This window comes from Mesoplodon bidens (genome assembly GCF_964165515.1).
Source record: "Mesoplodon bidens genome assembly, chromosome: 4".
Lineage (NCBI taxonomy): Eukaryota > Metazoa > Chordata > Mammalia > Artiodactyla > Ziphiidae > Mesoplodon > Mesoplodon bidens.
Window position 1 is genome coordinate 44572566 of NC_138160.1, and position 13041 is coordinate 44585606.

General features: G+C 42.4%; 1 protein-coding gene across 1 annotated transcript in view; it reads right to left on the bottom strand.

Annotated features, from left to right (window-relative positions):
• The window catches only part of ANKRD55 (ankyrin repeat domain 55), a gene marked incomplete at its 3' end in the record, with an annotated part of 185959 nt that overhangs the window by 31434 nt on the left and 141484 nt on the right, over positions 1–13041 (bottom strand). Inside the window, exons 6-7 of the mRNA XM_081231951.1 lie at positions 12065–12125; positions 1075–1203 (exon numbers count right to left, since the gene is read on the bottom strand). Of these exons, the coding sequence (XP_081088077.1) occupies positions 1075–1203; positions 12065–12125 (190 nt within the window). The remainder of the gene's footprint in view (positions 1–1074; positions 1204–12064; positions 12126–13041) is intronic.

Sequence of the window (13041 nt, forward strand, 5' to 3'; positions counted from 1 at the left end):
GGCAGTTCAGCAAGGGTACCCTTATTGGGCTGATAGAAATAAACAGTGGGGATGTCTAGGTTAGGCATGAAAAGACAGAATGGGCTAGCAAGTTTGTTGAAAGGATGCATAGTATCGCTCTCCTCTCAAGGACAGAATAGATAACTCTTAGTTAATCATTCCCTTTGAATGATTTCCTTAGAAGACACTTCCATAAATGTTAGCTATGGTCATTCTTTCACCTTAGTCTCAGCTTTCCCCTCTTTGGGTTTTGTGTTTTTTTAAAATTTTTGGCTGCACTGCACCACACAGCATGTGTAACCCCAGACCAGGGATCAAACCCTTAACCCCCTCATCGGAAGGTGGAGTCTTAACTACTGGACCACCGGGAAGGCCCAGTTTTCCCCGCCTTGGACTGTAGATTTCTGATTTCTGTGGTCATGTGTACTGATACAGACTCCCTTTTGGGATAGTGAGGTAGGGTTATGAGCCACAGTTTTCACTGGTCAGAGTACCATTGTTCAGGGTCACCTGGAATTACTTGGCTTCAGAGGATTTGGAAGGAAGAAGAGTCATGGTCCAAAGACTTGGAAGGGACTTTCCTAATGATTCTTTGAAGGATTATCCTGGTACACTGTGAGCCGGCAGCAATCACTGAGGTGGAGAAACGGAGAGTGAGAGAGGGGGGGGTGGTGGTGGTGGTGGTGGTGGTGGTGGTGGTGGTGGTGGGGGTGGGGGTGGTGGTGGTGGGGGTGGTGGTGGTGGGGGTGGTGGGGGTGGTGGTGGTGGGGGTGGTGGTGGTGGGGGTGGTGGGGGTGGGGGTGGTGGTGGGGGTGGTGGGGGTGGGGGTGGGGGTGGTGGTGGGGGTGGTGGGGGTGGTGGTCCAAAGTGACAGGTTTGCTGCTGCTGCTCTGGATATGAATGAAGGGAAGAGGGCAGCATGTATCTTACTTGCTCTGTTGTACATATAAAGTCCACATCAATGCTGGGACTGTACCTTTGAAAATTCCATCTTTCAGGTCTGACATACTCAGAACTGTTAACATTGCTTTACACCATTTATCCTTGAGACAAGCCCACTGGCTAACTTCTCACCTGCACAGCCCAGTGGAGAGCCGTTTTAAAGTCTTTATCCACAAGGGTGGGGTCTGCCCCCTTCTTCAGCAGCATTTGGGTGTGTTGAGGCCGGTTGTGGAAAGCTGCCCAGTGGAGTGGTGTCATTCCCTACAAAACCACAATCAGAGGGACACAGATGAGCACAGGATACCAGGAAGGAAAACGGAGCAACTTTCTCCTCAGGCCTGAGGGCGTCACCAGATGTGCTGGTTGCCGCCTGTCCATTCATTCGTTCCTTGAGCCGTTCATTCAACAGATATTTATTGGGCTTCTACTTGGTGCCAGGCAAACAGGTGTTAAGGATACTACAGTGAATAAGATAAATAACATCCTGTCCTCGTGGGAATCACACTGTGGTAGAGGAAGATAGATAATAAATGCACGCAAACAAGCAAAAGGATTTTCCAGATTGTTGAATGCTATAAAGAATGTACTTGGGGAGCTGTGAGAGAGTAACCACCACAGGGTAGGAACTGTTCTACACAGGCCTCTGTGAGCCGGGGTGAACTGTGGGAAGAGACCAGCGAGCAACAAGTCACTAAGGCCGGCACCCGTGATCAGTCATGCTGGGATGCCATCTCCCGCCACCAGGGCAGGGACACTGTCTATTTTACTACGGTATCCCCAGGGACTGAACCAAGGCTAAATAAACAGCTGTTGAATGAACGAATGAAAGAATGAATGAACAGGGAGAAGAGGAGAAAGAAGTGAGATGAGGCTGGAGAGAGGCAGGGCTGATCCTGGGAGCGTGGGATGCGGAATACCCTGTATAAGGCCTTTGGATTTTATTCTAAACTCAATAGAAAGACAGTGGGGGATTTTAAGCAGATGTTGACAGGATCTGATTTACATTGTTTAGAAGAAATCACTCTGTGGCAGCTTGGAGAACAGATCTGGATGAGTCAATCTGGTGAATCCCACCTTCTTTCAGAGCTTAAGGTCACACACTATAGGGATCGTTTAATAATAAGCTAAGCTTCTTCTGGGAAACATTTGCCAAAAAGAACCAGTATTATTTGGGAGTGTACTATGAAAAGATGGCCTCTTCTCCTTGACTATGGCTCTCAATAATATGAAATGTATCTAAAATGATTCTAGATTAAGATGCCTGGTAAAGGGAGCAAAGGACACAGGTAGCTTTCTCTTTTTTGGAGCTGTCTCTGCAGGAAACAAAAAGATAATGTCACCGCCTTGCCCTTCTCTGCTCATCCAAGATGAGCTGAGTGGAGGAGATGGGCCTCAGCCTAGCTAGGAGTGCAGAACTAATATTATTCCAGAATTAATATGTATTAATCTAGAGATCTTTATGAGTTCTTGTGTATATGATCTCACTTAATCCTCCAAAGAGCTTTTTGGATTTAGCATTGTAGTGAAGTCCACTACGTGCTCACCAAACTCTACTTCCTCTCCCTCCCGGGCGCATAGTCAGTCTACACTCCCCAGCCTCCCAGCAGATACATGTAGCCACAAGACTGAGTCCTGAACATTGCAGTGTGGAAAGGATGGAAGGATGGAAGCCCCTACCCATCCAAGGTCTGTCCAGAAAACAAAACCTATGTCGTCTTTGACCTATTTTCTTCTCCTCACCTGACAACGGAATGTGGAGGAGGACAAGGCTCAAGAATGTGCTGGAATCATGTGATTAATCAACTCAGGACCTAATGAGGTAGGACAGGGTCACCTCATCAACCAGCACTGGGCTATGAAGCAAGCAGGAATTAAGCCTTTATTATGTCAGGCCACTGAGATTTTGAATTGTTTGCTATAGCAGCTAGCCAACTCTGACAGGTGCCACTGTCCTTCCCGTTTTGTGGAAGAGGAAGCTGAGCTCTAGGGAAGTTCACAAGTCTATGATCGAGCTGAATCTAGGGTGTGATGTTTGTGGGGCCATGAGATTAGAACGTTAAACCCCCTTGACCTGTTCCGTATTCTAAATCATTACACTATGGTCTGCTTTCAAGTTTCAAATGTCACATAACACTGAGCCTCCAGATACTCTTAAGGATATTTCAAGAAATTGGTTCCATATGGAAAAGAAGGCTGGTCTAAAAACAGTGGAACGTCTTGTTCTTATTCCAACAGCTGAATATTACTTGGGATTCAGAATAGCTCAAAGCATTTCAATGGGTCCTCTTCATTTTTTTATTTGGCCCACTGGAATTAGACATCTGGACTCCAGGGAATCAGATTCTTTTTACTGTGCAACGATTATTCCTAGTGCTGAGTCCCATGTGCTTCAGAATCACTGGCTTCCTTATGAAGTGCCACCTGTATCCAGGGTTAAAGACATTGGAGACAATTTTTAAGTCACTGGGGTGTTAAGCTTCAAGAAGGCAGGGCCCGGGCTTCCCTGGTGGCGCAGTGGTTGAGAGTCCGCCTGCCGATGCAGGGGACACGGGTTCGTGCCCCGGTCTGGGAAGATCCCACATGCCACAGAGCTGCTGGGCCCATGAGCCATGGCCGCTGAGCCTGCGCATCCGGAGCCTGTGCTCCGCAACGGGAGAGGCCACAACAGTGAGAGGCCCAAATACTGCAAAAAAAAAAAAAAAAAGAAGGCAGGGCCCTTGTCTGCCTGCCTGAATCCCTGGAGCCTAGAACAGTGCCAGGCACATTGCGGATGCTAAGTAAAGGCTTATTAAATGACTGACTGACTTCTTACTGTTCTTGATTGAATTTTTTGCTTTTGTAAAATTTGGCTTTGCTTTCTAAAATCATTCACAGAAGAAAGACAGAACATGACTTCTTTATAGAAAATGAACTTGTCTGATATGATCATTGTTACCAACTGTTCAATTGAAACCTGTTAGAATTCTTGATGAGCGCTCCAAATGAAGTAGATAGCTATATCACTATATGCAGAGAGACAGATTTAGCAATATGAGAATTCAGTGTGAAATTGTGAATTAAACTGTCATTATGCACTGTTAATCCTTGTCTCCTAAATACAGCTTCTAGGCTTTAAAAGTTATTCTCTTAAAACAACCACCACCTCTCTCCAACCCCCCTGCTGGAAAAAACAAAACAAAACAAAACAAAACAAAACAAAACAAAACCCCCCACCTCCTGCACGCTTTGGTAAATGGTGGGGAGGAACACTACCATTTTTCATATACCTACTTGGTGCCAAGAACTTTATTCACTTCACTGAATCTTTACAACAATCCTAAGAGATAGGTATTTTTAGACCCATTTTACAGGTGAGGAAACTGAAACACAGGTTAAATATTGGGTTGGCCAAAAAGTTCGTTCGGGTTATGGACAAACCCGAATGAACATTTTGGCCAAACCAATAATTTCCCTAAGGCCACTGACTGGGTACAAGGCAAAGGTGGGATTCAAATCCAGGTCTCTCCAACTCTGGAGGAAAATGCTCGTTCCACACATCAAGCTAGTAGACTTTCATTTTGGAAATGAGCTCAGCTGCTGGACAATTTTTTTCTTTGTGATTTTAGCTAGATTCAGGGTCTTGTCACTTTCTAGAATGGTGATTCTCAGTAGCATAAGGGTTGCCACCCTTTTTTATTATTTGTTTCATTTGGCATCACCTCTGGTTTTCTTCTAAAAGTGCAGCTGGCAAATATTTATTTTTGTAAGGTATTGAAATATACATATTCTCCCCCCACTCCTCGCCTACCCTGGAATTTGGGATCAGTGTTATAAATAACTGTTGATCCTCTGAGTGGCCCCAAATCAAGACTTGAAACATTCCATTACTTCTCTAAATAATAATATGTTATATAATATAAAGTTGTATATTTATATTACAATATAAACAGGTTTCAAATGTTCACTCAAGTCAAGGGAGACTTCCTGTTGCTATTTTTTTCAATTGGGCTAATAAGAAATACAAACACATCCTCTTAGAGTTAGTAATATGAAAACCAAAACTTTTAGAATCAGCTCAAGTGCAGCCCTTTGTATTGCGCAACACACTTCGTTTAGGAACTTTTTCCTACAACTGCCTCCTCCTTCCTTCAGCTTCTATTAACACAGCTAACACATCCTAGTTGTGTTATGTTAAGACTCTGGTGGCCATTTAAGGGGCAGACTTCAGGCTTGGCAATTGGCATTTGCACTGAGCTGTGATAGGGACTAAGATTAAGCTGTGATGCACTTAAAGGCAGAGGCTGTGGCTCATTCACTGTGATATGCCCAAGTACACATTAGGTGTTCAAGAAGTGTTCATAGGAAGAATTAATTAGTGAATTGCAGGTTATCCAGGCTTCCTTGAATTCATGGGGAGTGTAAGATACTAGAGTCTGTCGAACGCAAGCCAGTCACCTGTGTCCAAACTGTGAGTCTCCTCATTGAGTCACTGAGGACTCAACTGGGCCTTCAGAGAATCTAAGGGCTGAAAATCTAGGAGCTACCTGAAGATATATTACAACAAACACCCAGATGACTCTTGTAACAATAGAATTCCACTTTCTTTAAAACAGAAGGAGTATTGGCTCAAACAGTGAAGAGTAACTTACATTCATTTAAGAACATAGCTCTCTAGAATGTTTTGGAGGGAAATGTTAAGTTTTGGTTGACTTAGAATCCATCTCGAGATAACTGGTAGGACTGTGTGTGGTGACTGTTGGGTGCATAGCGGGGCTGTTTTGGAACATGCTCTTGTACAGATGAGTAATTCTGTGCCTTGAGCCTGTGCTACCAACATTTCAGTTAAGGGCTTTCAAGTCCTATTAGCTTCTCAGACCTTTTTTCTTTTTTTCCAAAACCACTGTAACTTTTATGTTTTATGAAGCAGAAATCTGATGAAGTGCTTAGCAGTTTTCATGTTTCAGAACTGCACTTTTAGACCAGCTCTTGCAGATGCTGAAAGACACAGAGAGAGAAATGTGTGATGTGGCTGGGTGCTTGGTTCATCCCTCGCCTTGGTGCACTGGGGGCAGAATTTTAGCAGGTGTTTGAAAGATCAGCAAAACAATTCTAGATCATCTGAAAGATCTAGAGTTTCACAGAAGTCCAGTCTGGCTCTGTTTGACATTTTAATATCCACACATTATTAATTTTGTGACTACCTCTCACAAAAGTTATAGAGGGTCTTCTGTGTACAAAAGATTGGAATAAATGATGTACTTTAAAAGATTCTAAAAAAACCTAGATGGTTGGAAGTGCTGTAATGAAAGCCATTTTCTTCAAATTTATTTGGGACAAACCTTACAATTACAGATCACAAAGATTAGTAGTGCGTTAGCAAAAAAAGCTTGCATATTAATATTGCAAATTTGTTCTTTAAAATAGTTTGATATCTGTTATTCAGTATAATTTTTAAAATTCTATATATTTTATTTTATGTAATTTGAAACATTTTTCTGAGAAGGGATCCATAGGCTTCCCCAACATACCAGATGTGTCCATGTCATGAAAATGGACAAGGACCCCTGCCCTAGAATCTACAGTACATTTTTGAAGATCCAGAATAATATAAAATCTTATTTTTTTTTGAGAGGAGATTTTGGAAGTAATTAAAAGTCACCTGGAGTCAAGCCTGGTACATAAAATGGGTCCCTGAGTTGGGTCAACAAAACAAAGAGAGAAAAGGTCAATGAAATAAAATTATATGACTTTTTCTTGAATTTAATAATGTAATTCTCTATTTATCTAAACATGTATTTTGGGGGGGACTCTACTATGTGCAAGTTACTGAACTAGATTCTAGGGACACAAAGATAAAAAATACTGCCCCTAGAAAATTACGGGGAAAGGAGGGCTGGGGGACAGAGGGCAGCGAGGGCTCCTAGGTAGTAGTGACTCTGCTCCATGTGCTAAGGTGTTCATTTGTAGGATAAAAATTCTGGTGCATTATAGTTCTTTTGCTTTATTACTTCACCTTTTGCCAACTGTAAAATAAAAAGATTTCTAGGGTCAGGGACTATTTCTATTGATTTTGCCTTTATAGTGCACAATCTCTGCTTATGCTTGTATCTTAGGAATGTTGTAAGTGGATTTTAGTGCTAAGAATTATATCCAAAGATTCACATCTGTTTTTGCCACTTGGATTTATTTTCTGAGAGTGCTGTTGTAATGGAAGTTTGGAGTGTCAGGCCACTCACAAAAATCTACTTATATCAGAACGTGCATTTAATATAGGGTCAGCCATCTATCCTAAATACCATGCATAACAGTGCTTTTCTGGATAAATGCATTCAAAGTTCTAACCCACATGCCAACATTTCATAGCCACTCTTGATGGGGTGCTCTTCGTGTCAAAGCTAAAATGAAAGCAGGGGAGGTTAGGTTCCAGGAATTTAGCAACTTAACTCTCTGTAGCTGTAACAGACAAGCCTCTCTCTTTGTCAGTGATTCCCCTGAGGTCCAGAAGAACAAAGGCACAAAGGACCATTTGACCCATCTGATCCATCTTGCCTTTCCCACAGTGTTAAACTTTACAGTGTGAATGGCTTCTAAATAAGTCAGTTTATAACTAAGCAGTGTGGTTAATGAAACAGGAAAAACAAACAGATCACTGGAATGAGAACAAAGAGTTCAGAAATGGAACCATATATTTAAAAAAAATCTTGTAACAAACTAAAAGAAAATTTAGCATAGCGTAGTTATGTCCCTAGGGGTAGGGAAGGCCTTCTTTAAAAAGATACCAAAAGCAAAAGCAACAATGGACAAGAATGATCATTTTGATTATATCATATTTTAAAATTTCTGTACATGAAAAGACATCATAAACAGTTCTAAAATAAGGAACAGACTATGAAAAAATATTTGCAATCCAACAGCAAAGGATTAATGTTCAGAATATAAAATAAACTCCTATGAATCTGTAAAAAAATTACAAGTAACACAACAGATGAATGGACAAAGGACCTAAACAGGCAAGTCACAGGAGATCTAAAAATGACTATTGCACCTATGAAATTATGCTCGATCTCACTGGCTATAAGGGAAATGCAAATTAAAACAATAGCCAGAAAATCCAACAATAGGAAAACAGTGATAAACACCCTTTTACACTATGGGTAGAGCTATAAATTGATGCAGTCGTTCTGAAGAACAACCAGGCATGCATATTAAAAATAAAAATGGGGAACCATCATGCAATGTTGGTGGGAATGTAAACTGGTGCAGCTACTGTGGAAAACAGTATGGAGGTCCCTTAAAAAACTAAAAATAGAACTACCATATGATCCAGCAGTTCCATTCCTGGGTATATATCCATAAAAAATGAAAACACTTATTTGAAATGACACATGCACCCCAATGTTCATAGCAGCACTATTTACAACAGCCAAGACGTGGAAGCTACCCAAGTTCCTATCAATAGATGACTGGATTAAAATGATGTGGTGTGTGTGTGTGTATATATATATATATATATATATATATATATATACACACACACACACAATGGAATATTACTCAGCCATAAAAAGAATAAAATATTGCCATTTGCAGCAATGTGGATGAACCTACAGAATATTAAACTTAGTGAAATAAGTCAGACAGAGAAAGACAAATACTATGTGATATCACTTATATGTGGAATCTAAAAAATAATAGAAAAGAATATATATACAAAACAGAAACAGACTCACAGATATAGAAAACAAATTTGCAGTTACCAGTGGGGGGGGGAGAGGGACAAATCAGGGGTACAGGATTAACAGATACAAACTACTATATAAAAAATAGATAAGCAACAAGGATATACTATATAGCATAGGGGATTATACCCTTGTAGTAACCTATAATGGAATATAATCTGCAAAAGTACTGAATCACTATGCTATATACCCAAAACTAACACAATATGGTTCATCAACTATATTTCAATTAAAAAAAATAGAACCCCTCCCCCACACATAAATGTACACTCTCTACTGCCCAACAGTTTTTCTTCTAGAGAAATGCTCGTATAAAATACTCAAGGAGGCTATACAAACACCCTTCAGAGTAGTGTTTGTGATAGTGAAAAATTGGAGACAACCTTAATATTCATTCACAGGGCAACAGAAAATATAAGGACGTATTTTCATAGTGTGAAACATTATGAAGCCATTAAAAGGAATGAGCCAGATTTATATGCATCAACATATCCAAGACACTCTAAGACATACTCTTGAGTGAAAATCAAAGTTGCAGAACAACATATAACATGAGATATCTTTCATGTTATACTCCATAGTGCCTATGTGTCTATATATATATATACACACATAGTGTAAAAAAGACAAAAGACTGGGAAAGAGACACATCAAATAGCAATTGGGGGCCAAGGTGATGGGGTGGAAGTAATCATGGACTTCTAGTATTACTTGTAATATTTAAATTTTTAAAGAAGCAAATGTGTTCATGTGTTACTTATACAAGTAAAAACTAACAACACAAAAAATGTTTTAAGTCACTGAGCTCAGATCAGGACAGCCTCTAGAGTGATAATTCATCTCTCTGATATAAAGTGCCACATATCGGGCTCCCCTGGTGGCGCAGTGGTTGAGAGTCCGCCTGCCGATGCAGGGGACACGGGTTCGTGCCCCGGTCCGGGAAGATCCCACATGCCGCGGGGCGGCTGGGCCCGTGAGCCATGGCCGCTGAGCTTGCACGTCCGGAGCCTGTGCTCTGCGACGGGAGAGGCCACAACAGTGAGAGGCCCGCGTACCACACACACACACAAAAAAGTGGCACATTGTCATGGTTTTTTTTACGTAAGCAGTTAGAAGTTGGCTTCAGAAACAGATTTTTTCCTTCCTCTCTCCCTCTCTCCATTCTTTAGTTTCAGTTAACAATCTAATATGTCTCTTAATGAAGTTAGATTTCTATTAATTGATCATTTAACCTTTAACCATTATTGTGATAAGCTTGGGAGTCCTTCAGTTATTGGAAAATAATTTTATTCACACTATGAGGGGTTATGTCTTGCTCTTTCCTCTTGTCATTAGGAAACCATAATGTTCTGCCAGCAATAGCTTACCTTTTCCCTGATTTCTTTTGCCTTTGCTGTTTTTTGCTTCCTGTTATTTAGCAGATGTAGAGTGTGTGTGTGCTTTAACTGTTACCCCCTCATATATGATGGAGACTACACTGTGCTTGGAAGTCACTGGAAAAGTGATTGTGGGAGGGGCGGGGTTCAGTAAGCAACTGCTTATTCAGAACACCGAGAAGCCAAATGCAGGAACCCCTCCAAGGTAACAAATGACAAAGCCTGGGCCGTGTTCTTCCCATTTCAGAACTGTCCTTTGTCCAGTGGCAAAGAGCAAATTAGCCCTTGCAAATTTATGTGGATTGCCTCACACCAGCAATATATATGTTAATGAAACACACAGGCAAGACTTAGTAGTTGGCTTCAGATGGATTTCAAACATGCTGTGACATGGTGGGAAGAGGAAGCTGTGACATTGGGGGGAAGTGTCCTTTTTGAGGCTCCTGCTCAAAAATGCCAACAGGTCAGAAGGCTGGTGTAAGAGCAGGAGGAATCTTCTCCTAGAGGTTGCTCTGCATGAGAAGGAACTAGTTTCCAATATTTAACACATATTATCTGAAAAGTGTTACAATTACCACCGTTAGAAAGATTTTTGTCTACATTCATTGTCTCCACCAGCCAGGCACCTCCCAGGGTGGGAAAAAATAGGGAACTGTCACTTTGCTAGGGGAGGTTCAGCTCCACTGAGGAGGGGACAGAGCTGGATGTCTGGAAGAGGAATTTAGCTTTAGGGTGTGAATGACTGAATTTGCACCCTTTCTAGTAAGTCCCAGTTAGTGGGGGGAGTGAAGGTAGGAGTTGGAGGTGGAAGAAGTGGTTGGCAAGTTGCCCAAAATCTAGAAGTTCTCGATCAGCTGACATAAACTGCAAGCCCCCAAGCTCCCTGATTTCACACCATGGGCAGAGTGATCAGAGTGTACTTTCTCATCTCTGGTTCTCGTTTTTAAAGCAGAAGTTTAAAACCGTGCCATATTCTCTCATCTGAGGTTTTGCTTTAAACCACTGAAGACATGGGGGGTGAAAGCAGCATGTGCCCACCGAGTCAGGGAGGTGTCCAACCTCAGACCCAGGCTGTGATGTAGGGGCTTTTTGGTATGGTCATTACTGCCAAGCCCGTTGGAAGGAGGCCTTTGTTCAGAAGGCTCAAGAAAGATGGAGAGCACAGCCCAGGAGAAATACAGGGTATTTCAATCAGTTTTAAGAAACTATTAAAGAAATCAGGCTGGTTAATAAAAGTCAGACTTATTTTTTTTTTTTGCGGTACGCGGGCCTCTCACTGTTGTGGCCTCTCCTGTCGCGGAGCACAGGCTCCGGACGCGCAGGCTCAGCGGCCATGGCTCACAGGCCCAGCCGCTCCATGGCATGTGGGATCCTCCCGGACCGGGGCACGAACCCGCGTCCCCCACATCGGCAGGCGGACTCCCAACCACTGCGCCACCAGGGAAGCCCAGACCTGGTTTGATGAAAGACCCTCAGCTGCTCCGGGGCGGCTCTGCCGGGTCTGATCCGCCGCCGTCAGGAGCTTAGTTGGGAGTGCTGTGCTGTCTTGTCGGAAGCCTTGTACAGGATCGCCTTGCAACGTAAAGCAAACAGCAGTTGTGACCACTGGCATTAATAATGTGGCTTCTGGAGCAGGGAGCCTAGAATTAGTATCTGTCTGCCAGCGTTCACTCAAAGGGAGAGCATAGGCAGCCATCGAAGTTTCTGGTACTCGAGAAGACAGGCAAGAGCAATGTTTATTTCTCAATGTCCAAAGGGAAATTACAAAATTTCAGTGGTATGATAAATGCTTAAATACTTAATGCAATAAAGCCTCCCCTATTAAAAGCTACCCACACACACACAGAGGGATAAATTTCTGCCTGAGAATTAATAGTGGAGACACAGGCTTCCCTCTCAGGGCAGGAACACAAAACTGCTCCATCCCCTCCTTGCACCTTGAAGAGAGGAAGCACTGTGGTTCAGAAAAGCCCTTATTCCCACCCTAACGTGCACAATGCCAACTGTTCCTTGAGAGGGCAGGCTCACCTCACTGTCCTGCTGATTAATCTCATTGAGGCTTGACTGTTGTACCAGGACTGTTAGGAGCCTGTAAAGAAAAACAGAAGAAGTGGCTTAAAAGAGCAGAGTCTGAATGCGAACATGACATTAGAAATACAGTCTGTTGAAGGCCTCCAAATGACCATATGCCCTTTGCATTTACTAGGGGAAAGATCCACGGAAAAAAAGCCAGTGTGATAGGTAAGAAGGCACAAGAAGGCAGGTAGGAGGAAGACCTCTCTCTCTTCTCCCACCTCCTCTCTATCTTAGTGCTTCTGGAGCAGCCAAAGAGAAGGGAGAAAGCGAATCCTCACACTTATTACTCACCAGAACTGTATCCCTTTGTGTTCACTCTAAGAAGCAAAGTCCTCCAGTGCTTATTTTTTATTCATTTTCCATAAACTTATAGAGTGCTTTCAAATTGCTTCACCACTAGGTACATGTGTCATGCCTTCTAAGTGTACAGGTTATACCTGGAGGCAGTCAGCATTTACAAGTTCCGCTTATTCTTTCTAAAACACACAAATACCTAAGCATGCAATGGCAGTTATCAGTGTGAAACAACTGCCAATGATTCTCAAGTTCAAGTTCTTATCCCACTTGGGCCCAATACTTGGTTGACTGAGGTCAGTACTCCATGTGTGGGAGAGAAGCAGTTGAGTATAGTGGTTAGGAGCCCAGACTGGAGCCAGACTACCTGGGTTCACATCCCAGTCCTGTCACTGACCAGCTCTGTGACCACAGGCAAGTAACTTCACTTCTCTGTACCTATGCATCCTCATCTATAAAATGGGAGTAATAAAAAGTGCCTACCTTACAGATCAGTGTGAGGATTAAATGAGTTAATATGCATACAGCATTTAAAGCATGCTTAGAACACAGTAAGTGTTATTTCTAGAATACTTGACCCTAGAAGTTTTAACCCTGGCTCCATCTCAGAATTCCCTGGGGAGATTTTTTTTTTT